The following is a 25,404-nucleotide window of genomic DNA, read 5'->3' as shown; positions in this document are numbered from 1 at the left end:
TGGAGTTGGAAGGGACCTCAAGGATCATCTAGTCCAACCCCCTGCAATGCAGGAAACTCAGCTAAAGCATCCATGGCAGATGGCCACCCAAACTCTGCTTAAAAACCTCCAAAGAAGGTTTTCCCTTTCTCAGAATAGTGGTCTGAAATATAACAAAGTTTTAATAATCGCTGATATAGGAAAGAGTACAAAACAGCAGAACACTTGTTTTGTGTGTCTCCCTTCTCCATTGCAAACTTAATAGCTTCCATTCATAGCTGGTTCAAGAGATTTTGCTGCCTGTGGTAAAGGACAAGGCGACATGCCCACCCTTCTGTGTGAAGACACTGACTGGACTGGAAGTTGAATCTTCAATACTAGCAATGGGGTCCTGTTCTCCCACACACCTGAGGGCAGTTTTTGGGGTGGGGATTGTCCATGCAGTACGCGCTGTCCTGTCTGTCCTTCAAATGAAGGTATAGTTGGTGTGCCCAGGAAGAAAAGACAGGGAGCTGTAGCTGCTGCCTCTCCCCAGCATCTGCCGCCCGAGATAGTTACTTCATTCTGCCTAATGATAGAGCCGGCCCTGCTTCTCTTGCATTTGTACACCCATAGATCAGTGTATCACAAAATACTAAGTTAGCAAAACAGAGGAAATTGAATTGAAATATTACCCACATTTCTCTCCTTCCAGAGTTACAGAATTCACAAGGAGGTACTCTGCCTTCCTCCTTCAGAGCAGGAACATAGAAATTAATTAGCAGAACAATATCTGCACCATTAATGCAATTAATTATGGTTATTGTGCTGTACAGCCACATGTAATACTTCACACATAATGGAACATTTCTGATTATGCCTCTTTAAAGAATAATATATATGAGAATTATGGACCTAAACCTGCTTCCACTGAGGTCAATGGGAAATCTGCCATTGCCTTCCTTTAGAGGGAGATCTGGCTTCACGGCATGGGAGTTGCATTTACATTAATTAATGTAATGAATGAATGACGGGAAATGTTGAAAAATCTGACTTTGGGCCCCATGACAGACTGGCACTAAACTTGAAAGCAATATTGAAAGCAATACTGAAAGTAATATGCTTTCATTACAAATAATTGAAATGATAAACTTGGTGCCATACTGGATTGTGATAGATGTAGCACCACAATGAAGTGTTTGAAGCTTTAGTCTGTCTATTAGTTGCAATTGCACTTTAGAGCAGAGTTGGCCACCTTTTCCATCCTCATGGGCCAGTATCCTCCAGATACTGGTCCAGGGCCCAGGAGCACATTTTGTTATACAAACTGACCTCTTCATCGATGGCTAGCCTTGATCATAAAGCCAGCTCTATCTTCCAAGCACTTGGAATACATATTATTATGTCAATAGAAAAATACAGTTGTTTTCTGACATTGAGCAGGATCCAATGCAGTCACTCTGTTGACAGAATAAGCTTCTGTGAACCGAAGAACCCCTTTTGTGAGTGTTTTCCTTCCACAGTCATATGATTTTGTTAGAGAAACAGATGGAACAGAGGTACTGCAAAAGTTACACAGGACTGGAAATTGGCTTCCAGAGACATCTTTCCCCTCTCAAGACCAATCATCATGTATTTATTGTCAGGCAAACACACAGGACTCCACTGTGAAATTCATGAGACTCGAAAGTATATCTTGGGTAGAACAATACAGAGAGTTAATTTCATGCCTGTGTATATGAATGTACGCGAAGATAGCGATGGTGAAAGTTTGTGTCAGGGTCTGGCTGGACAAGGAAGAGTGGTGGGCACTGTTCATCCAAGAGCCCCCCAGGGATGACGCAGAAGATGACTTAGACCCAGGAAAATGGTGGTGGGACATGGGGGACCAGTCTGCAGAAGGGACAAGATGGGAGTTGCTAGGTGCAGGAGAGTTGAGTCATCAAAGGGGGTTTAAAAAAGGAGATCCTTCTAGGACAGGGCTGAGTGCTTAGAGAGTTAATGTGAGCACAGACTCAGACAGAGAGGAGTCAGAGGTTGCCTCAGCTGCCCAACAACTAGACAGTCCCAGTCCTGCTGGCTCTCCTCCTCTCCTGACACCCCACTTGAGAAGAGTCCTGCACGTTGCTGAGCAATGGGCCAGACAGGCCCCCCATGAATAAGTGTAGCTCCTTGCCACAGTCTGCATCTGCTTGAGAGAGATCCAGAGTGAGAGGCTAGAGGGGGAAGGCAGGGCCAGTGGTCAGTGCCAGCTACGTCTTCAGCTAGGTAAGATGAGACAGAGGAACTCTGCTGTGTTGTTTACTTTCTGTGAATAAAAGCTAATTGCATTCCATGTCCCAAGTTCTTTCCTGTCCTGTGGGTGACCTATACTTGCCGGACAGCTCCTTGACAGATTGCTATGGATTTGGGGGATACAGACCATAAACTTGCAGTGAGGTTATTGAAGTAATAAGACATGTGGATTCAGCCACATCCTGAGAAATTCAGGCTGTGCAATTAAAGCCGATTTGGTGCTCTAGTGCAACAACACCCTCTTACTCGCCCAAATTGGACTATTTGCAGTAAGAAAAGTGTTGAGAAAATGCACTTAAAAATGTGGATAAAAACATGCTTGATGTGACCTTGTATAACCTCCCTGCATATATAACCTTGCATATTGTATAACCTTGTATAACCTCCCTGCAAACAAATCACAATGAATGAATGCGCAAAAAAAGTAGAAATCACACAATCTCCTCACAAACTTTGACCAAATAAATAAGGATGAATTATCACATTTCATATTCAACTTTCAATTGAATAATAAAAATTTAAGAGCCTGCAGAAAAAGTGGCAAAATATTAGTTTTGGAAAGTGTTTGTTTTTGCTCAGCAGGCTGTCAGTAAATGTGTTTGAAAACCTTTAACCTTTTAGACTATAGCATATGGACACTGCTTCAGAAAATAGGTGCTGAGGAAAGCTCTTTTATTAATTGAACAGTCTCACTGTAAAACACGTGACATCCCATTAGAGAGTTTATAAATAAGGCAAAATTTGCATGTAGAGTTTTGCCAAGCTTCCCCCAATTTCACAAAGTAATAATTTGTAGCTTAAGCTGTTCTCTGAGGTGAAGTTCAATCACACACCATGCTTTGATAAAACAGGAATGGATGTGTGGTCTGTAGGAAGCAAAAAAATATACCTTGTTCAGCACGATATTTTATATAGCGGAGCATCATTCAAAAGAGGGCACATAATGGTGTCACCCTTACAAGCAGAAAAATGTCTAGAACATTCTTCCCGCATCTCTTGCACTCTAAGCAGAATTCTATTTGTGAGGGTCTCAAGGTCTGCATTCGCATGCGCCCAGTGAGAGCACTGGATCCACACAGTTTGAACTCCTGGTTCATTTGAATTTTTATGATGGCATCTTTATGTATTACTGCTAACAGCAAGCATATTTGAGAGTAGGAAATGAAAAGGGAAAAGAGCCCCTCCCCCAAAAAAAGGAATACTAAATTGAGGAAGGTTGTTCAAGCATTCAAAATCATCCCCCAAATCCCAGATATTTTGCCACTTTTCTGAAATCCCCCCAAGCTATGCTGGTAAAATCCCATACATACTGGGGGGCAAAGGGGGGCGAGGTCCTTTAAGAGTGATGTAATGGTTTTGAAGCAGCCTTTAAATCCTGCAATCCAATTTTTATTTACAGAAGGCTCAAAATGGATATGCTGCTAATGTGTGTGGAGCAGAGACCTCTGCCCTCTGCTCTACAAGAGCCCTTTATATTGCTATGCATTTGGGGGTGGATAGGCTGATGCCTGAGACCCTTCTGATTCCTGGATCCAGCACAGATTCAATTCCTGGAATAGCCAGGCTAGCTTCCTGGTGAGGTCAAAGGCCTCTAAGTATGGGCCATTAAGATAACAAAGGAAGTGGCTCTGTGGCAGACAGCAAATGGGTGGTTCCCCTTCCCTCAACCAGCTGGTAGTTATGTAAGCTAGAAGGTAGAAGATGGCAGAATGAAGGCTGGGAAGCTGGGAGCCAAGGCTGTGGCTATGGGAGAAGCAACAAGACCCTCTTGGGGCCTTAATGCTGTGAACCACTCCAGGTTGTTGTCGGCGGCATCCATCTGTCTCAAGAGACAATGGAGTATGCCTCTGGGGGTGAAGTCAAACCACTGCGTTAGCAGCACCGAAGTCACTTTTCCAGGACACAAGTCTAGGCAGTGTGCATGGAGGTCCTGGGCTGCCCAGACAACAAGACCCCCCCCCCTCAGCCTCATTGATGTGGTCCAAAGGAAAGCAGAGCAATAGGTTTGGCCCCAGCTCGGCTGCAGGAGTTGCAGGAAGGAGGTGTGCAAAGCGCCATCCAACTGCCTTAGGGACAACACTCCAGATTTGTGTAATGTTCACCCCCACTTCTGCCAGCTCCTAGCAGAAGGAGCAATAGCCATTTTCTTCAGTGTATTTGGCCCTTCAATTTTTAGCTGAATGTACCATAGGCAGGTATATGTAATAGGTGAGGGGACGTAATTTAAAACACAGGTGAAGATTTCATGATTTGGAACATTTTGCTTCTTTTGTTTTAATTTATGCCTGCAAGGCAGAATTTGTGTAAGTCATGATTATTAAACCCTATAAAAAAACCTCATGGTTGGCAGAGGAAAGAGTCTTACCTGGAGGCAATGCTAAATAATTACATACATTAGTTTCCAAGTCATTAGATAACAAGGAAAAAGAACAGACAATATAGTTGGCAGAAAGTCAGACAGCTTCAGAAGCTATTACACAATTAAGATAAATTGGAGGTATAAATATATTTTGAAAACAGGGCTGCTAAAAGATAGTTCATTACACAACTAATTCCAACCCTGGGTGAGCAGGCTTGTGATAAACCCCACAAAATTTGGAGGTCACCAGAGACAATGAGTGGTCCAAAGTGATGGCTGGGTGGAGATTTGAACCCCGGTCTGCCCAGGTCTTAGTCCAACATTCTAACCACTACACCACTAGTAGAATAGGTAGCCCCATTGAAATTAACAGATCTATGTTAGTCACATCTATTATTTTCAATGGAGCAACTCTGAGTATGACAAATGTTGGTTATAGCCTTGTATTGGTAGAAAATATAACATAAGTAGCAGGACTTCACTTCTTTCTTAATCTGTTGTAAGGAAATTCAGATAGATCTTCCTCTTGCCATTGAACGAAATGTGCTATACAAAATAAAAGGAAAAGTTAGGTAATTCTTGAATTCCACAAGTTTTGCAAGATGCACCTGGATCAGTGGATTGCTCTGTCCTATTATGCAAAACTAAAATAACAATGTGCAATTTTGGACTCCCCTTAGGCTTCTAAGATTTGAACTCTAAAAGATAGCAGATAGATTTGGCTCTAGTAATTGCTCCAACCTTTGACATCACATTTTTAAGAACAAAAGTTTATTTCTTAACAGATGCAAATATATAATAATAATAATAATAATAATAATAATAATAATAATAATAATAATTTTTTATTTATACCCCGCCCTACCCAGCCAAGGCCGGGCTCAGAGCGGCTATATACATCTTTAAGGATTCCTCCTCCCACCTAGCATTACTTTATTTAGAAGGCGATATCTCCTTACATCTAGACTTCTCCAGGCTTGTTGAAAAATTGTGTTCTGCCTACGTGGTTTAAGCCAAAAGAATTCAAATCACAGAAAGCATCTCTCCCTCTGGTATTCTATTTCTAAAAAAAGAACTTTAGGAAATATGTTTAAGGAAATAGGGACAGAATATCTGTCCCCTTGAGTGTTTTTCATATGTGTTGTCAAGAGGAGAAAAAGCACGATCCCAACTTTTATTTTTATTTAAAGTGGGCATTGGGTTCAACCGTCAGGGTGGAAGACTGAGAGAAAATGTACAGCTGAACCAAATTCTATGGGTAACTGCACTGTGAGAAGTGGCATTACAAGTGACATTTGGGGAAGACAGCAAATTGTGGTGTTGTAGCAGTACAGCAAAGCATGGTGGGAAACGAGCTAAGGTAGCGGCCATACACAAGTCTGAAGTGATGGACATGAGGCAGGAGTTGATAATGCAGGTGAGCTGTGTACAGGCGAGCTGAAAGCGAGCTGCCAGCCAGCCCTGTGGAGCCTCCTTTTATTGAGACAAATATGTAAACCAGGCAGATACATTTTGGGCTGTGACCTTTACACATCTTCTGGTTCAGAGATTGTGGGGTGGTACAAAGTTATTTTGGCACCTGTTTCCACCGTGTCATTTTCCCCTTGCACAGTGTATGATGAAGGATACAAAAGGTCTCAGAGACAAAGGTTACAGACAGGGCACCACAGACTACTGAGACCACAAAAGGTTAGACAGAGGGAACGATGTTCAGACAGCTGTGGCTTGTCTGTGGGGGGGGGGAGTGTGCTCCCTCTGGACCCCACTCCCCACTCCGCGATCATCCCTACACAAGTCAGGTGTGAACAGAGAGCGATGACTCAAAGAGCAACGTTATCCACACTGCCAAGACTAACCCCACCACCTTTGTATAGCTATGCTCATGTAACACATGGGTGTTGTTGTTTAGTCGTTCAGTCGTGTCCGACTCTTCATGACCCCATGGACCAGAGCACGCCAGGCACTCCTGTAGTAGTAATGCAAAAACACAAGCATAAGTTCTCATAGGTTGAACGGGATGGGAAACCTATGACCTCTCAGATGCCTGCACCCCACAGTCAATGGTGAGGGATGATGGGAATTGTAGTGCAACATTTGGAGGGCCAAAGGTTACCCATACCTGAGCTAAGGAGTTGCCACATTGTTTGTGTATTCATTGGTGAATATGCAAGTGACAAGGCTGTGCTGTCAAGAGTCTTTCCCACAGCTGCTGCCTACAAACCAAAACCCGAAAGTGACAGGACAGAGAATCAGAGAATACACCTCAGCGCAAATCTCAAAGCACCTCAGATTGCCAGATGGGAATTGTATGCTTATTAGTTTTCCCCAGTTGAAAGGTGCTAATGTGTTAGGAGCTATTTGGAGGCACCCTTAGGCTGAGGCTGCTAATCTACAAGCGAGTTAAGAGAGACTTAATGGATTTAAGCCAATTTGTTTTCATGAACTTTCATGGCAATATAGTTCTTTTAACTCGCCCCATTTTAGCTTGACTGCATTGTTGTTGGAGTTGTTGGGCCGTGATCCACAAACCATTTAAGACAACGTGCTCGCTTTTTATTGGAGTATTTTCAATTGACTTCAGATCACCTTCTCTCATGCAGCTAACAGTTATAATAATGTCAACAGGGAAAGTAATTTCAATATAAATAGTATTTGTTAGTTCAAGTGATACCCTAAATTGGTTTCTGAGGAGAGACCAAACAGTAAATTAAACTAAAAGAATAAAGTGGGATTAAGATTAGCCCCAAAGGTCAAAGTCACTGGAATGGATACCATTTCCTTGTTAGTCTATTATGTACATACAGCGTGTTTCCAGAGTCTTTTGATGGAAATGTGTAACCTAAAGTACGCATTAATAGCCATTATAACAATTGGAGGGAGACACAAACACAATAGAAATATTCCCTAGGCAGAAAGAATAGGCATTTATTAACAATTAACACAAATATAAAATCACTATAACCCACAGCTACCATTATTGTATGACATTATACGGGCCAGTTACTTAACTGCTTGAATGTTGGTTAAGCCAGCAATAAAATGGATAATAAAATACTACTGCTATCTAAAATAGCTTTCCTGTCTAATTAAAGATAAAAAGTGGAAGAGATACTAGGGCATAACCCATGAAGTGAAGAACTTTGATTTTCATTACTCTGCCAAACTGCATGTTACATGGGGTTTTCACATAACTTCCTTTCCAAGGTTTATTTTTTATATATATTATAATTATAAAAAGCTGCTGGAGACTGCCATCAGAATGAATGATGTGGGAAATTGTTAATCCTTTCTGCCAACCGTTTTCCCTCTCAAAATCCTCTCCAACTAAATCCACCCTGTCACCTCTCTCCTATTATTATACCCAAGGCAGAGAACTGTGGACCTCTAGATCAGCCTCCCCCAAAACTGAGACCCTTCAGATCTTTTGGACTAGGATTTCCAATATAAAGCACTACATAAGTGCCAAATAATTGAATAATGGGCTTATTCAGGCTGAAAACCTCCATCTCCTGCTGCCAAAAGTATTTGGGATAAAGGGCTTCTTCATACTGAGTCATCCATTCCTGTCTTGCTACCAAGGACACTCAAGGTGTCAAGCATTTTCCAGTCCCATTGGTTCTTTTAAATTGTGGATACTTAGGGTAAAGGCCTGGTTTTTTACAATGCAAAACATAAGCTGTAGGTCTTCTTCCACCAAAGAGGTGACTTCACTTCTAGACTCAATGATCTCATAGTTTTTTATTCTTTGTAAAGGGGTTGCTATTCAATTGTCTATGGTTTTACTTGCCAAATTGCATGAGGATTTTTATTTTTTGCTAACTAGGGATGAGCTGACTTCCGCCTTACATGACACCCTGTCATTCCTGTGGTTCAACCTTTACAAAGAAAAACTGCATATCCACAGTCCCTTCACCGCGGATTGGCATATCCTAATGGTAGAATACCTGCAGCTTGCAAAGATGACAGGAAGCATAAGAGGCCAAACAAAACAGTCTATAAGAACTGGAGAATTTTTAAAGAATACTTTAAAAATTATGGTATAAAAGGAAACTTCTTGGCAGAATTAGACTGAACCTTGCAATGTATAAATATAAGTTTGTAGGGAAGATAACAGAAACTATATAAGAAATATGTATAAGATGTGGTATAAGATAATCAACAGATAAAGTGCAGCAAGACTAATTGGAAGTCATTTTTAATTTCTTGTTTTACAAGTTTTACAATCGTTCACATCATTGGGAGTACAAAGGATGTTAGTTATAAGAATTGTGTTGTTTCATTTATTGCTACTGTCTGTTTGTCAATTTATAGTTTGTTTATTTGATTGTATGTTTGTTTGTTTGTTGGTTGGTTGGTTTGCTTTCCTGGCATAAATGTATCTATTTTAAAATAATAAAGATATACACATTGACAATTATTTCAGTAAAATAATTTTGCAAAAACTTCACCTAAAACAACTTGTCTGCTAACCACTTATTCAGTTTTGGTGTCTTTTTGCTATTTTGAAGGATGTACGAGACAATTCATAACTTAATAAACAAAGGATGCAGTTCATTGTTATTCCATCATTAGTATGTTGCTGTTTATTGTTTGTTACATACCAGAATCAAAATAATACCTAAAAACCCTTGTGTGTGTTGTTTCATCCCTCCCAAAATTTATTTAAGAAACCTTATATTCCACTTTCTTTTAAAACCTAACTGAGCTGAAGCCAGTTTACAGAACACCTCATAATAACAGGAAGATGATCAAATTTCAAATAATTCAGCATAAAAATAACCACACTTCAAACAGCTTATCATGAAGCACAACCACCACAGGAAACAGTATTAAAATAACAGTCAGAGAAGCATTTGACCAAATGCCTTTTATGAACAGCTGTTCTTTAACTAGATGCCTGAAAGAGTGTAGGACCTGCTGAATCTCAGCCAAGCATCGCACAGAGCTGCTCCCTCCAAAAAGCCCTTGCACCTAGTAGTTGCCCACTGGGCCTCACAGAGATAATCCAACAGAAGGAAAATGGAGCCCTCAGAAACTGAATAGAACATCCAGGGAGGAATTAAAACTAAGGAAGGGTGGGGAACCTGTAGCACTCCGGATGTCACTGAACGATACCTTCCATCGTCTCTGCACTATTGGCTATGCTGGCTGGGGCTCATAGGAGTCAGGAGTAGATTAACATCTAGGAGGGCAGTTCCTCCACCATTGAATTATGAAGCTTTATAAAGTGTGTAAGTTCTAGTTTCCACAAACAAGACACCACAAGAGCTCCTTACACATGCTATTCATGAGTTAGAAAAAAAAAAGATCTTTAAACTTTTGTCAAGGATCCTTTCTTTTTAGCTCTCAGACCCGGAGAGTGTAAGTTGCTACTTTATTCTTTTATAGGGGCAGGTGGGGCTCGTCAACCTGGGAAGGTAAACTCTGATCCTAAACATCTGCTGCCTTGTGTGATATCTTTGAGAGATGGAAAGGCTAAGGCGTAAACCCTACACAAATCTGGAGTGGAGTCCCTAAGTTGGTTGGATGGCGCCTTGCACACCTCCTTCGTGCAACCCCTACAACCCAGCTGGTGCCAAACACAATGTTCTGGGCAGCCCAGGACCTCCATACTCACTGCCTGGGCTTGCACTCCAGGGAGGTTACTTTGGTGCTGCTAGTGCAGCAGTTGGACTTCACCCCTGAGGCATACTCCATTGTCTCTTGAGACAGATGGATGCCAACCACAGCATATATATATATATATGTTTCGTTCTAAGAGAATCCAACGAAAGCAGTTTCATTTTGTGTGCAAAGTAAGGTTTTTTTAGCAGAATGACAGTGGTGTGGAAAAACAACTCTAAAAATTCTGCTTGGAAGCAAAATAAGGGAAAAGGAGCCTCAGGATTCTCTTCTCGGTTCACTTTTTTACCCAGGAAATCCCCCAGCACGGCAGTGTAAACGCATCTCCCTGCCTACAGTCCGGGGTCTTGACCCAGGCGGGATGGGAAAGGGAAATGAAGAGGACGCCAAATGGCGGCCGAAAGTGTCAACGAAACAAAAACAACGCCACGCTCAGCCAACCGCAGCAGACGCTTCCCGCGTGTCCTATTCCGAGCGCTCTGTCCAATAGCGCCGAGGCGCTTAAGGCGCCATTTTTGATTTTGGAACGCTCGGGACTTAACCCCAACACCTGCGGGAATGGGTTTTGCCCTCTTTTAAAATGGCGCCCGGCATCGGCTGAGGGTCACGTGCCCCCGCCCCCCCCCCGGCGCTTTCCCGGAGGCACAAGGCGCGTCCATAGCAGAGGAGGAAGTCGTGACTGAGTGTAACACAAGCGGACGGCTGAATGAGCATGCGCGGACCGACCTAATAGGCGGGGGCATCCCTGGGTTAGAGTAGCCACGCCCTCCGCCTTGCCGCCTGTGGCTTCCTTGACTGAACTTCCCGGAGCCGGGCAAAGTGGGCGGGGCCGTTGTCTTTCCCTGACGGAGCTGCCGAACAGCTGCCTCTCGCGCGCGACCACCTGGCACATCATGCACGGCTCCCCCGCCATCCCCGAGGAGGTCAGCAGCCTCCTTGCAGGTAAGGATGCCCCGCGCGCCTGAGAAAGATTGCGGCTGCGGTAGAAGTTTCTCTGGGACGAAGGGTAGAGTGAAGTGGAGTTACAGGGAGGAGGGTGAGGGAAGTCTCGGGGAGGGGGCGATGTGGCAGGAAGATGGGACTGGTGCTCTGTAAGCCGGATAGGGGAAAAGAAAAACTTATTGGGAATAGAGTTTTCCAGCTAGGGGAGAGAAAAGAAAATGGGAGAACTGTAGGTAATAATATCATGCAGGAGTTTTGCTAGAAAAGCCTCCTGGGCAAGGGAGGAACAGGTTGGAAGGTGTTGGGCAAATTGTTAAATTATGCATATACAAATATACAGTGCTTTTTTCTTTAAAAAATGTTTAGAGCTACTCTCGTTTTGACTCAAGAAAACCACCACTTTATAGTTCAAATCGCGTAAAATAAAGGTAGTAAATGGACAAAAGTACAAAGATTCACAAAATATTTAGGGATATGCATACCCCTGCGTCCGCCCAGAAAAAAAGCACTGCAAAGCATAGTTAAGAGTGTTTATTTGAGGGACGAAAGTGCTTCAATGTGTCCAGCCAGCTTCCTGACCTCCCCACCCCCATATCACAATCTGCTTTTATGTGTGTGAGTGCAGGGTGGTGGAGTGAACTAAATGGAGAAGTCCAAAATGTAGAAGCTTCCTCTTTAACCAAATGAAAGAGGCCTATGAAGTCCACTTATTTGCTTACATTTTCATGCATCTGACAAATGGGAGAACAGTTCTGTACTATCTATGCTGCATTTCCTGTGTCGCCCAATATACCCTCTGAATGTCTCTTCCTTGTTGAAATTTGCATCGCTTATCTTGACAAATGCATCTTGTGACTGGTAACCTACAACTTCTGCAATGAAGTTCTTCTTTTACTCCCTTTCAAGAAACTGGAATAAACTCCCAATTTCTCCTGTCCCAAGCAGTGGCCTTTTTGTGTTTGTGATTTTTTTTTTTTGCCTGGGATGAAGAACCTGTGCCCCCATCCCCAATTCCTAATGATATAATTTTATACCCATTTACCTGAATGGACAGTCTGTTGAACTCAGTGGGACTTTCTGTGTAAATATGTATGGGGTTAAGAGTCAACTTGTTTAAATAACCTCTTTCAGAGTGAGCAGGAATACAAAGACAGATGGTCCTGTAAGTACCTTAATTAAAGTCTAATTAACTTATTGCAGCATAAGCTTACAAATGCAGGGTCTCCCATCAACAACCTACATAGCTGCTTCTTTGGCGATCGCTCGTAGCTGAGTAAGATTAGCTTCCATGAACACGGTCTAAACAGTGAATCCGTAAGTGACGTGTGGATCCACACGTCCTTCCACAGTGGGGACATAGGTTTCCCAGGCGGGAGTTGATCACGGTGAGGGTTTGCCAAACGTGCCTTTATGCATGCATATATACATTCCTAAGACTAGAGCAGGCACCCCCAAACTCGGCCCTCCAGATGTTTTGGGAATACAATTCCCATCATCCCTGACCACTGGTCCTGTTAGCTAGGAATGATGGGAGGTGTTGTCCAAAACATCAGGAGGGCCGAGTTTGGGGATGCCTGGACTAGAGAAAGGGAATCTATTTTACAAGGTGAAAATAAAACACCAAGGAATACATCTTTAATCTCAGCTGCTTAAAAATGAGACTGCAGTTACACATGGGCGAGAGGTTGCCTGCTCTTGATGGAGTTACACTCCCTCTGAAGGAGTGGGTACGCAGCTTGGTACTTTTGGACCCATTGCTGTCGCCTCAGGCTCAGGTGGCCTCAGTGGTGCGGAGTGCCTTCCTCAGCTTCCACTGGTGGCCCATTGTGCCCCTATCTGGACAGGGATAGCCTAACTTGTGTTGTCTATGCTCTGATAACCTCTCGTTTGGATTACTGCAGTATGTTATATGTGGGGCTACCTCTGAAGACAGTACAAAAAAGTTCAGTTGGTGCAGAGTTCAGTGGCCTGGTTTCTCACTGGCCAAGACAGTTTAAGTATATAACACCAGTACTGGGCTGGCTGCCAATTCATTTCTGGGGGCCTTTTCTGCGGTGGTTCCCTGTTTGTGGAATGCTCTCCACAGAGAGGCTTGTCAGACAAAAACATTCCTCTCCTCCCTGGCCCGTGGCTAATCTACCACTTTTAAAACTGTGTGTGGGGTGTGTGTTATTGTTTTTGTTTGTTACTGTGTTATGCATTTTTGGTTTTTTATATTTATATTCCATCCAGCTATTATTTTGTTGGTTGATCTGAATTAAAAAGAGTCCTGAAAACTCTTTTTAACTCCTAAAAATATGCTTAGGTGGCAACTTTTTGGACTGTAGGGCAGCTGCCTGCTGGTTTTAAAGACATAAGAAAACCAATGCTTTGGAGTTTCTTCTGCTCATCTCCCACTAGGCAGAGCGTTAACGCTCTGGTTCTTTGGGATATCTGTTTCTGACTTGCTGGGGCAGCTTCTATCAATATGAAAAAGATTGAAAGAACAATGCCCAGCCCTGAGGTAATGGGCACCTCTCCTGGACTTTGTATGTACAGCTGCTGACTCTGGCCTTGTTTACATGACTAATTAACCCAAGATGTAATGACATATTAGTGGATTAGTTTCTTCTTGATAAATCAGAAGCTGAAAGAAGCTAAGGGGTGCTGGTGATAAGTGACTGCAAACAAGCCTCCAGTCTCTTTGTTCCAGGGTTAGTTTTTGTGGGGTTGTAGTATATACCCTTCTGGATGATAGGCCATTAGGCTGTTGGACCAGATTTCTCCACGTTAGACAACTGCAACTTTTAAGCATTTGTTCAGTGACGACGGTACCTTGGATATGCCCATACGGATTCTTGCCTAAAATAGTTGTGAGAAAAGTGAACGGGTCAGGGCTAATGAGGATGGGAAAAGAAAGAGAGTCTTAAATATTTAGCAAAATAAGTCAGATTGTAGTGCTTCAGTGGAGTATTTGCAGTAAGAGTAGAGATTAGATAGCACATTCTTTGGACTTCCAAGGAAGTCTTACAGGTAGTGGGATGTCTTGTGAGCCTCGTCTTGTCTTCTGCACCTCAACTAATTTTGCGTACATCAGTGCACCCACATGAAGGGCTTGCATGTATCTTGTCTTTGAGACTTTACTGAAGAAATAACCACTATCATCTACTTTTGCATAACTGCTCCAAGGGCTATAATCATAATCTTCATCTAAATTAATATACCACCCCTCACCCAAAGTTCAAAGGCAAGTTACAACATACTAGTGTTTGTACAAAAGCACATTATTTGAAATTGAATTACATAGGTTTGAATAGTTCTCATTTAGGATTTGCTTATTAATCTTCAAAGCAGTCTTAGAATAATAGAATCATAGAATGATAGAGTTTGAAGGGATCCCAAGGAACATCTCGTACAGGGTTTCCCAAACTTGGGTCTCCAGCTGTTGTTAAACTACAACTCCCACCATTCCTAGCTAGCAGGATCAGTGGTCAGGGATGATGGGAATTGTAGTCCAACAAACCCAAGCCTGGAAACCCTGTTCACTGTTCTTGCTGAACTCTCTGTTGTGTTGTGTCCAGTGAGTACAGTTGTATATATTCTTTGGCAAACCTATATAGTTAGATCAGGGATGGTCAACTTCTATATTGTCATGTGCCAGTTTACTTTCAAGACAGTGGTCAAAAGTTTTCTGGGGGGAGGAAGAGTAAGTTTTACAAAATGAGAAGGTTGGCAAGGTTGCGGATCTTGAATATGGATGATCCGTCTGATCATATAAAACTGATTTAGCGACCATAATTAAAAGAATGGTAACCACCCTCCTTATTTCTTATGCCCATGCTCTCCGTTAAGGCCATCTAGCCAAGGTAGAATATGATATTTTCTACATTTAGTTCTCGGACATAAAGATTGAATTCTTATAGTGCTTCATTTCCATTCTGAACATTAGTGAAATGAATGTTCATCACAGACGGATTCTGGATAACTGAATAAGACATAACCATTATGTGGATATCATTTAAGCTGATTACCTTTGCAATTACCATCTATTAAAACAGTATTGAAATGAGGCTAGATACATTGAAGTTAAGAGAGTGAGAGAGAGAAAAGAAAGGAAACCACTGACATTCTTGAAATAGCCTACAGTATCTGAAACATAGTTCAATTGTCTTTGCTATAAATTTGATGTAAGTGTCAGATCTGTAATAAAAATGGCATGGGGTATTTTTTATATACTTGCTGCTCAATTAGCTTCTTTTTTAATTAACAGTGGGCCTGGTTATCTTGTCCTTCTGGCTTTTCTTCCCGTTACCTGTCAGGGAAACTTAAATGGGTACATCTAAGAGTATGTAAACTTGGGTTTATGTTTTTGCATTTAAGAAAGTGGTGCTCAGTTTCCTCAAGATCATTTTAATTCCCCCCCTGCCATTCCAACTAGTCAGGTGGGATTTAAATTTTGATTCCACCCCGCCCCACTTGAGACCACTTTCCTCAATATGTGAGTGGGGGGGGGCCATAACACAAATAAATAAAACTACAGCTAATTTCACAAGCTGCTTTGCCCATTTTTCAACATATTCTTCCAAATTTCCTCTTACTGTGCTAAATGGTTGTCCTTCCTAAGGGGACTTGTTTGTATGCTGACCTCTCCACCCTCAGAGCAACCCCCCTTCCCCAATTCTCATAGTAAAATACTACAAAGCATTTAGATGTTGGAGGGTATTTAATCATTTGCAAAAGGGGATTACAAAATAAACAAAAAAAGCAAAAATGTAAAGTGCATAGTTTGTTCTGCGTGTGAAGTTAAATGTTATTTCCATGTTTTTAATGATCAAAATCCAGTGAAACTTAAAATATAGGTTCATTTTTCAAATATTAAGTTTTCTAGTGTCATATCTTCTGTACATAGAATTATACTGTTGATGTCTTTGAGATTATTGACTAGTTTTAACGTGACACTTTTACCCAGATGCTTTCAAAATTGGGACCAGCTTTAACCCAGAGGAAGATATCATAAGTCTACGGTCACTTCTGAAAATGGGCTTTTGTTAATGAAAGTGCCAAATGATGTTTGATCTTGCTCAATCATATATGCATTAGAACAGTTTATTGTCTTCTAGCTTTTATTTCTCAAGTAATGGGGTGTATATATATTTTACACACTTTGACAGTTTATTAAAACTTGTTGGGTTCTTGTTCATTTAATGATGGCAAGTGTCAAAACAGCATTTGCTGTGCTAAGCATAAGCACAGCAGTGAACAAATCTATCCAATTTAGAGTTTGAAATATCTTTCAATTATATTATGCCTGGGACTGATAAAGTAATTCCATTAGATAGTTTGGATATTATTGCCTTATGAAAAAAGCCATAATAGAGGTATTTATCTTCTGAGAATTATCATTTCTTCTTTTGACTCATCTCTCTCTCCTTTTATTCTTTCATGATTTAGATGTCGACACATTTATATTGGATACCCTAAAAGGAGAGAATTTATCCAAAAGAGCAAAGGAAAAGAGGGATGCTCTGATTAAGAAGATAAAAGACATCAAGTCCAAGTAAGCAATTATGCATGTATGCTGTGCATTTAGTGCAGAAAGTGAATTATCCCTGCATCAAACCTATCATTATTATTTCTTCACGTTTTAACAGTGGAAAAACTGAGGCCGAAAGAGGGCACCCAATGGCAGTGTTTAGTTAGAGTTGTAAGCCAGAATTTCTGGATCATCATGGTTTGTTGTGAATGAGTGGAATACTAGTGCATGCTGCTGAGTAATTCCCTCTTCATTCCTCCATCTTCACTCCTCTGGCTTATGGCTTGTTGCTCTCTATCAAGCCATGGTTGCTAGCCAGCTATAAACCATGGTTTGTTGTTGGCTTATGGATAGTGACTTGTTAGAGAGCAGCAAGCCAAGGCTTCCTGGTTCCCCACCCGCTCCTGCTTGTGCCATGCCAGAAGCTAAGTGGGAGCAATCAAGTACAGTTCAGTATCATATTGCTCTCTTACTATTCTTATTATGACTTCCTATATTTGTGACTCGCTTTTCTCACAGAGTAACCAGTGCAGGATTGTCATATAAGCTAAATGAGCTATAACTTCCCCCAAAAAATGTAAAGGAAAAAAAGACAACCCTGGATGTACATTTCCAAAAGATAAGATAAAAAACAAATAAAATAAAACCTACATACAGCAACAGTATTTTATGTTGTGTAGGCTCCTATGATGTAAGTAATGGGCCCCACCTGCTAGCCTGCTCCTTAAAATATCACTGGTTTGCTCATTTCTATATATAGGGTGCCTATATTCTGCATGTGCAAATAGCTTTAGATACCTATTAGGTCCATAAATTACCATAGCATATATTCAACACAAAAAACACTGACAATTTGCTGTTGACAAAGGACAGCTGGACACATAATGGGCCCCATTACCTTCAGTAGCCTAGGGCCTCATCAAACCTAAATCTGGCACTGTGAGTAACCCAAAGCTGTATACCTTAAAACCAGTTAAGAACAACCGATAAAAACCTAAAAATACAATTACTATCCTTCAAATTAAGGTCGTAAAGCCCAGATTCATGCCTGAAAAAAAGATAAGAATGGTGCCAGGCCTGAAACACCCATTCTCATGTTGCCACCCTCTGAAACTCCTATAGTGGGAGCACACAAAGAAGAGCCTCAGATGATGATCACGTGGTCAGGGCTCATCACAATAAACCATGGTTAGCCAGAAACTTTGGCTCACCATTATGTGTGAACATGGCCTATAAATTCCAGATCCTTGCCATTTAAATGGTTTCGATTATGCTGGTCCGGATTGGGACATGCCATGTGGCCAGGCTACTGCGACGTGGTTGTCTCTTGCTTGTTGTGAAAAATTTGGCACAGAAGAGTCTTTTGTTCTGCAGCTGGGCCAGAAACACAGGCTGCTGCTTCTCAGTAGGTTAGTTTTAAAAAAAAGGAAAGCTGCCTTCCACTAAGTGATGGAGGAGGAGGAGGACAACCTCCCCTCCAGCTGTGTTTCTGTACTGGTTGTGGAGGCTTTTCTTCCTTCGCAGCTAGCATGGAAACCAAGCAGACAGGCAGAGGACCGATGGTGAGATCCATCTCACTCCAACAGGCTTGTTCACTCACCTGTATGGAATTCCTAGTTGCCTGTGGCGAGCAGGTGAGTTGTTAAAATACAAGTCTGTACTGGGAAAAGGAAAGAACTGCACTACCTTTTTATGGCTTTCCGTCCTGATGAGTAATAAGAGTGAAGCATTTCTGTCCCTCTTGGGTTCTTTTGAGGATTTTTTGGGGGGGTCTTTCCTTGTAGTTTCTTGTCCATGTGGTTGGGTTGCTTGCATTTCTTTGGCATCTCAGAACGTGGCATTTTGTTTGCATAAAAAAAAAGAGATGGGAAAATGTGAAAGGAATGTGCCTTTCAATTTCTTAAACTAGAATGCAAATGTACTAGAATGTATCTGAAGAAGTGTGCATGCACACGAAAGCTCATACCAAGAACTGACTTAGTTGGTCTTTAAGGTGCTACTGGAAGGATTTTTTTTTGTTTAGAATGCAAATGCACATCTAAACAGCAGTGGCCTGTGTTTCCAGCATTGCAATCTGCCCCCCACCCTCCGGCAACTCTGAGGTTCAGTGTAGGAAGTCTGCAGTCTGGATGGAATAGCTTATCATGGTCTTCTGCAAGTGCTTGTCAGCTTTGTGGACTTATAGAGACCAGCATGCTGCCGAATCGGTGCACCCAGTCTCTGAACTTAGAAATACCAGAGCTCTTGGTTGACCCAGACAGATTATTTACCTAATAAGAGAAATCATGGCATGCTACCCAACCTGTGAATAATTGTTTCATGGAAAATGAAGAACTGCAGAAGAATGGAGTGAAATTGCTGTGGTTTCTGTGTAAACAGATCGGCATTTGAAATGAACTTGCTTTGTACAGAAAACTTTGACCTACTTTGTACTATTCCTGCAGGCTAGTTTACACATGTAAACCTTGCTTACTGACTCCACATAATTCTTTATGGTGGCCTGGAGAAATGGTTGTGTGAACTGGGCAATAGACGGATTCTTGCGGATCTGTGCAGTGATTCTTCTGAATATAATTTGTCAGTGTAAGTTGCTGTGGAAGATTTGTCTGTGCATATAATACTTTAGCAAAGAGAAGTCATATTTTTGATGAGTTGCAGCCAGTGTAACATTTAGCACTGGTAAGCATGTTTTAATTGCTTAATTACAAGCCAGAGCCAACACTCCTCAAGGACTGAAGTGAGGACACAGAGATCATAGAATCATGGAATTGTAGGGTTGGAAGATACTCTGCCCAATGCAATTCAGGAATCTGCAGCTGTCCTATATAAAAGGGAATGAGTCTGCAAAGTTGGCATTATCAGCACTGTGCTCTAACCAACTGAACTATCCCCCATATTAAATCAGTCAGATTGTTATTGTTTATAGTCAGTTGCTGTTATAAAACAATCAGATGGTAAGTTAAAACATATCAGTTTTCAGAGTTGCAAGCTATTAGAGCAGTAAAGTTTCCCAAATCTTGTGTGTTTCTCTCTCTCTCTCTCTCTCTCTCTCTCTCTCTTTCTCTCTCTCTTTCTCTCTCTCCCCCCCCCCCCACTATGTGTGTGTGTGTTCTGGCTAACAAAAGTAGCCCATATCTTGCTCATTGCTAGTGCATATAAAGCTCCCCTGCAGGTAACAAACTTGTCTACACCAGCCAACAGCCATCTAATTTTGACCTCATCCCATGGAACTGTGAACCCCACCCCCCTTGAAATGTATTGGGGATTTATCCCTCAGCGAATTGTATAAAGGGCAATACTGGATTTAGTGTGTAGTGTTTTGATCTGTCCTGATCTCTGCTTTTTTTCTAAAAAAATGTTTAGTGGTACAGTGGTAGCTCGGGTTACATACGCTTCAGGTTACATATGCTTCAGGTTACAGACTCTATTAACCCAGAAATAGTACCTCGGGTTAAGAACTTTGCTTCAGGATGAGTACAGAAATTGTGCTCCGGCGGTACGGCAGCAGCAGGAGGCCCCGTTAGCTAAAGTGGTGCTTCAGGTTAAGAACAGTTTTAGGTTAAGAACAGACCTCTGGAACGAATTAAGTACTTAACCCGAGGTACCACTGTACTCTCATTTTCCTACTCATATTGAAATACTGGCCCTCAATGAGACCAAACTTAGATTCACATAATCTGCATCCCCCCAGAACAAAAAGCACTGCCTGATCCGCGTATGCAAATATTTTTTGGCCTGTTAAAGGATTTACTGGTCAGATATCCTGTGGGCATGACTTGAAATCTAAGATGATCAAATGCATCTTGAACAGGCAGTGCCCCATATGAGTACCAAACCACTGTGGACCTCCACAGGCTGCTTGTTGCAGTAACAACCGCCACATGTTCTTGGTGCTTTGGGCATTAATTTTATTTTTTTATCTATATCAGCAATATAAACACCCTGGTTTATAAGCAGTGCATATTGAGGCTTCAGAAGATCACAGAAATTAAATCAGTTCTGAAGCTCCATTACTCATCACTCTTCCATCCAGATTGTTGCATGTTGCATTTCAGATGTTACACTACAGATGTTGCACTGATGTTGGACTACGGCTCGCATAATCCCTGACCATTGGCCATGCTAGCTGAGGCTGATGGGAGTTGTAGTCCGGCAACATCTGGAGGGGCACCACATAGGCTTACTCCTCCTGGCCTTGTTCTCCGCTCACATAAGTGGCTTAATGGCATTTTCTGTTTTTGTTTTCTTTTGCTCCTTCTTTGTATTTCATCAGTTTTACCGATACTTGCACCTTCACTCTTTTGTGTTCAAAATGTTCTTGCCAAGTTTAACTTAATTGATTTTCTTGTTCATTGGATTTACCTAATCTTTCTTATCTGTCAATAGGTATTTTGCAGAGCTGTACTTAAACACCTATCAGTTTTCCAGATTAATATATTGATCTTAAAGTTGGAGATTGCATGCATCCCAACCAGATACAGTCTCTGTTTGCTCCTGTAAACATGCAAATCGTGTAAAACGTGCAAGCCTTTAATTTAATATCTTGAAGGGCATCTTGAAGCTAGTAAAATATTCCCTTGATAGTTTCACTTAGCGTTAAAATATTCAGTGTCTCTTGTTGGTTTTTCTGTCTGTTGTATTTGTTCTTGTTTTTAAAATAAGTGGCCTTAAGACTTTCCAAATACTTACATTATCCTTTCTTTCCCATCCCCCACTTCCTCTTCTGCAGCTACCCACAAGGCTTTCCTGAAAGAGGTAAGGATATGACTACTCATTTGCACGTGGCATAGAAATCTTGCTCACTGGTAGGCTTTTAAACCAATCTCCGGTTTTATTCAGTGTACTGTTGTACAATTTAAAATCCCAAAATTCAAGGGTCCAGAGTTCACACTGTGTGTGCATGTTGACTTTTTCATGGATGAGGATGCTAGCTCCCCCTGCTGGAAGAAAAAGAGGACAGCTTGCGGGATTTTCCTTTTGTGAACTTTCTGTGTTGTTAAAAACAGGAAAAGCCACAGCACTACAAGAACAACCAAACTAATCATTACATTCCAAACTTTTAAAAAGCACTGCTTCCTTTAGAAATTAATTAATATTGCCTTTCTAACGTGAACCCCAAGCTCTTTAAATGAACCCCAAGTTTTAAATGAATGTTTCAGCAGAAATTGAATATGTTCAAAATAGAAATTCTTTATTGTCTAGAAGTTTGTGATATAGCACAAACATATTAATGCAGATTTTGTTTCCCTGACTGGTGTTGGTGTTAAGCAAAAGAAATTGCTTCTTGCATTTGCCAGTATTGTACTTTTAGTTTTTTATATGTGGGAACAAGATCTGAAATGATGAAATGGGAAACTCCAACGTGGTTTGCCTATAATCGCCTAGTGCATGTATTGAAACAGACTTTTATGGTTTCATTAAAAGCAGGCTGCTACAGTGGCCTGTTCTGAATTTGAAATGGCCCTATTTTCACGATGCTAATTCATGAGGTCATGACCTGCCGACTGTGAATGCTAGCATGAGGGTCACAGCATGAAGTTAAAAAAAAAAGTATATGAAACTACAGTAGGTTCTCTGCTAACCTGCAATAACATGGGGATCCTAGCCAGGACATAATAAGAGTTTATTTTATTTTTAGCCTTTGTATGCCAGCCTTCAACAGGGGTATGTTCAGGGCAGCTTGCAAATAGAAATGTTTAGCATGGATTGGTGCCGCTTTTGTAAGCGGCACATACCTGAAACAGAAAATGTTTACAAGCGTGCATAACATCCACACAAAAGTTACTGCCAGTTCCCAGTGCAGGACTGCAACGATGGCAGAATTTGGAAACGGAAAGGATAAAAGCACCACATTAAAAACCCTAACTTTACTATGGGTAAAATACTATTTTGCCTGGTTCAAGCACAGTGCTTTTTAAAAGGGAAAAAAAGAGTAAAATCAATATTACATAACAAATACTAATGAGCAAATTATTTAAAATTGATCCTAGTCCATAGAAGCATAGATGCAAGTTCTGTATGAGAGTGGGGCTTTCGGTTCGTTTCCATATAGCAAGAACTGGCTCAGGACCGAAATACCACAAGGACTGCCTCTCTCCATATGAACCGATCGGGACCCTGTGATCAGCATCTGAGGCCCTTCTTCGTGTGCTTCCTCTGCGAGAGGTCCAGAGGGCGGTGACATGAGAACAGGCATTTTCTGTGGTGGTGTCCCATTTGTGGAATACTCTCCCCAGGGAAGCTTGCCAGGCGCCTTCATTACAGATCTTTAGGCACCAGGCAACAGCATTCCTCTTCTTCCAAGGCCTTTGGCTAATTAAACCATCTATGGCCTTTTAAACTGTGTGTGTGTCAGGGTTATTGCTTTTGTTTGTTACCATGGTTTGTATAAGGGACGCAGGTGGCGCTGTGGGTTAAACCACAGAGCCTAGGACTTGCTGATCAGAAGGTCGCGGTTCAAATCCCTGCGATGGGGTGAGCTCCTGTTGCTCGGTCCCTGCTCTTGCCAACCTAGCAGTTCGAAAGCATGTCAAAGTGCAAGTAGATAAATAGGTACCGCTCTGGTGGGAAGGTAAATGGTGTTTCCGTGCGCTGCTCTGCTTCGCCAGAAGTGGCTTAGTCATGCTGGCCACATGATCCGGAAGCTGTATGCTGGCTCCCTCGGCTAATAAAGCGAGATGAGCGCCGCAACCCCAGAGTTGGTCACGACTGGACCTAATGGTCAGGGGTCCCATTACCTTATGGTTTGTATTTTTGTGCAGTTGTACCTTGGACCACGAATGCCTTGGTACTTGGACGTTTTGGCTTCCAAACGCCGCAAACCCGGAAGTGAGTGTTCGGGTTGGCAAACGTTCTTTGGAGCCAATCAGAAGCTGCGCTTTGGCTTCTGAGCGTTTTGGAAGTCAAACACACTTCCGGAATGGATTCCATCCGACTTCGAAGATACGACTGTATTGTAAACTGCCCTGTGACCCTCGGATGAAGGGCTGTATAGAAATTAAATAAACAACAGCAATTTAATAAACAACAACAACACTCTCCACTGCACTACTAGCACCCCCCCTGTACTTGCTCTGTACTTGAAGGAGTCTGGGCATAAGCCCCTGGGCAAATTAAGACAATGAGTGGGTGGGGGTTCATCAGCACTCTGCCTTATGACACACCCAGTCACCTCCTACCAGATAATGGTAATACTAGGGAAATTATGGTTTAAAAGCAGGGGATTCTGGGTGCTCTGCAGAAGACCCAAGGCTTGCACTGCCCCGGTCTACCCTCTAACAATGTCCTTGCTGGGCAAGATGGGCCAACAATCTTGACTCTGTGTAAAGAGCTTCATACATGCATATGTCCTTTACTGTTATTGGTGGTAAGGGAATTGCTCCTTAAGTTCAAAACCTGGACTTCCCTTTTGTGGAGAACACATCTAAATAATATACAGGCCAAAGCACCAGATATGAGTGGGTTAAGAACTTTACCTCAGGATGAGAACAGAAATCGCACTCCGGCAGCCCAGCGACAGCAGAAGGCCCCATTAGCTAAAGTGGTACCTCAGGTTAACAACAGTTTCAGGTTAAGACCGGACCACTGTATAGCTATTTGTTTTTAAAATAGCAGAAAGACTTTTTTTAAAAAAAGAAATGAAATTAGGAACTAAAGGGTCTGAAATGTATATGATTAGATACACAACTGGTTAATTTGCTAAGAGCACTGCAGAAGGTGTTTGGTTGTGGGATAAATGATCAGCTTAATTCTTAATGGAATGTGATATAGCAGAAGATGAAGAGACTTTTTAGAGATGGAACTCTTAGCAATTTGAGACCATGGGTTCGTTAGATAGTGAACACTGTACATATGTCTAGGGATCTGAGAGGCGGGGTGGGTTCTCAGAGCAGCAACAGTTTGCTTCAAACGTATTGACTGAAATATATGTTGATGGCTCCTTTATTGTGGGTTTTGTGACAGAAGGAAATATTGATGGTGTCAAAACACTCTGCTTGTTGTGGAGAGCATAGGCGGAAGAAAGTTCACTTGTGTTAGAAAACATATAAGACACTATAAAATACCGATTCCTTGATATGAAGCTGATGCAAAGTCAATCTGACATCTTTATTGCGATAACTGGGAATTCCATTAACAATGGAGTTAAGTGACTAGCTTCCCGTATTTAGTCCAACACCATTATCTGCTAGAATCAATAAGCAAATAATACTATAAATGAAAAAAGATGCTATTTAATAAAGAAGGGTCAGGTACCGTGTGTCATATTGTGAGCAAATTAAAGCATCCTACCCTCAAAACATAAGTGATTAAATCACAGACGAAAGAAAATACGAACAGTGTATTTTTTCCGGTAACCATTAAATGTGTTTAATTAATGAAACTTTTTTTTAAAGTTCTAGGATAAATCAAAGGTTGTTCTGGGGAAACCATATTAATGAGCATTAGCCTCTTAATTATCCTCCTGGCTATGTCACAGGGACACATTCGTGCTTTTTCTTTGTGTAATAACTTTTTATAAAGAAGTATTTTTAAACTGATCATTAATTTTATGACTGCAGAAATGAGATGCAAAATTTATGCTGTTGTCATTGGCACAGGCTCAAGGCATCGCTGACATTATGCATGATTATAATGGAATGGCTGCCCGCTAATGAGTCTATAGACATTTCGTTTGAACATGCCTTGCTTTTAGATGTCTGATTAGGCTGTAATGCTT

At 41.7% G+C, this 25,404-nt stretch overlaps 1 protein-coding gene across 2 annotated transcripts in view; it reads left to right on the top strand.

Moving 5' to 3' along the window:
- Positions 1 to 10,951: 10,951 nt before the first annotated feature.
- The window catches only part of SKAP2 (src kinase associated phosphoprotein 2), a 101,303-nt gene continuing 86,850 nt past the window's right edge, over positions 10,952 to 25,404 (top strand). Inside the window, exons 1-3 of one of the 2 annotated variants that reach the window (XM_083706043.1) lie at positions 10,952 to 11,176; positions 16,607 to 16,712; positions 21,418 to 21,443. In XM_083706043.1, coding sequence (XP_083562169.1) covers positions 11,128 to 11,176; positions 16,607 to 16,712; positions 21,418 to 21,443 — 181 coding nt within the window. In that variant the 5' untranslated portion in view covers positions 10,952 to 11,127. The remainder of the gene's footprint in view (positions 11,177 to 16,606; positions 16,713 to 21,417; positions 21,444 to 25,404) is intronic. The other variant, XM_083706042.1, reaches the window with a different exon arrangement.

The sequence above is a fragment of the Podarcis gaigeae genome, assembly GCF_964106915.1.
Source record: "Podarcis gaigeae genome assembly, chromosome: 12".
NCBI lineage: Eukaryota > Metazoa > Chordata > Lepidosauria > Squamata > Lacertidae > Podarcis > Podarcis gaigeae.
The sequence above is the reverse complement of the archived record's forward strand: the minus strand, read 5'-3'. Positions and strand labels throughout refer to the sequence as shown.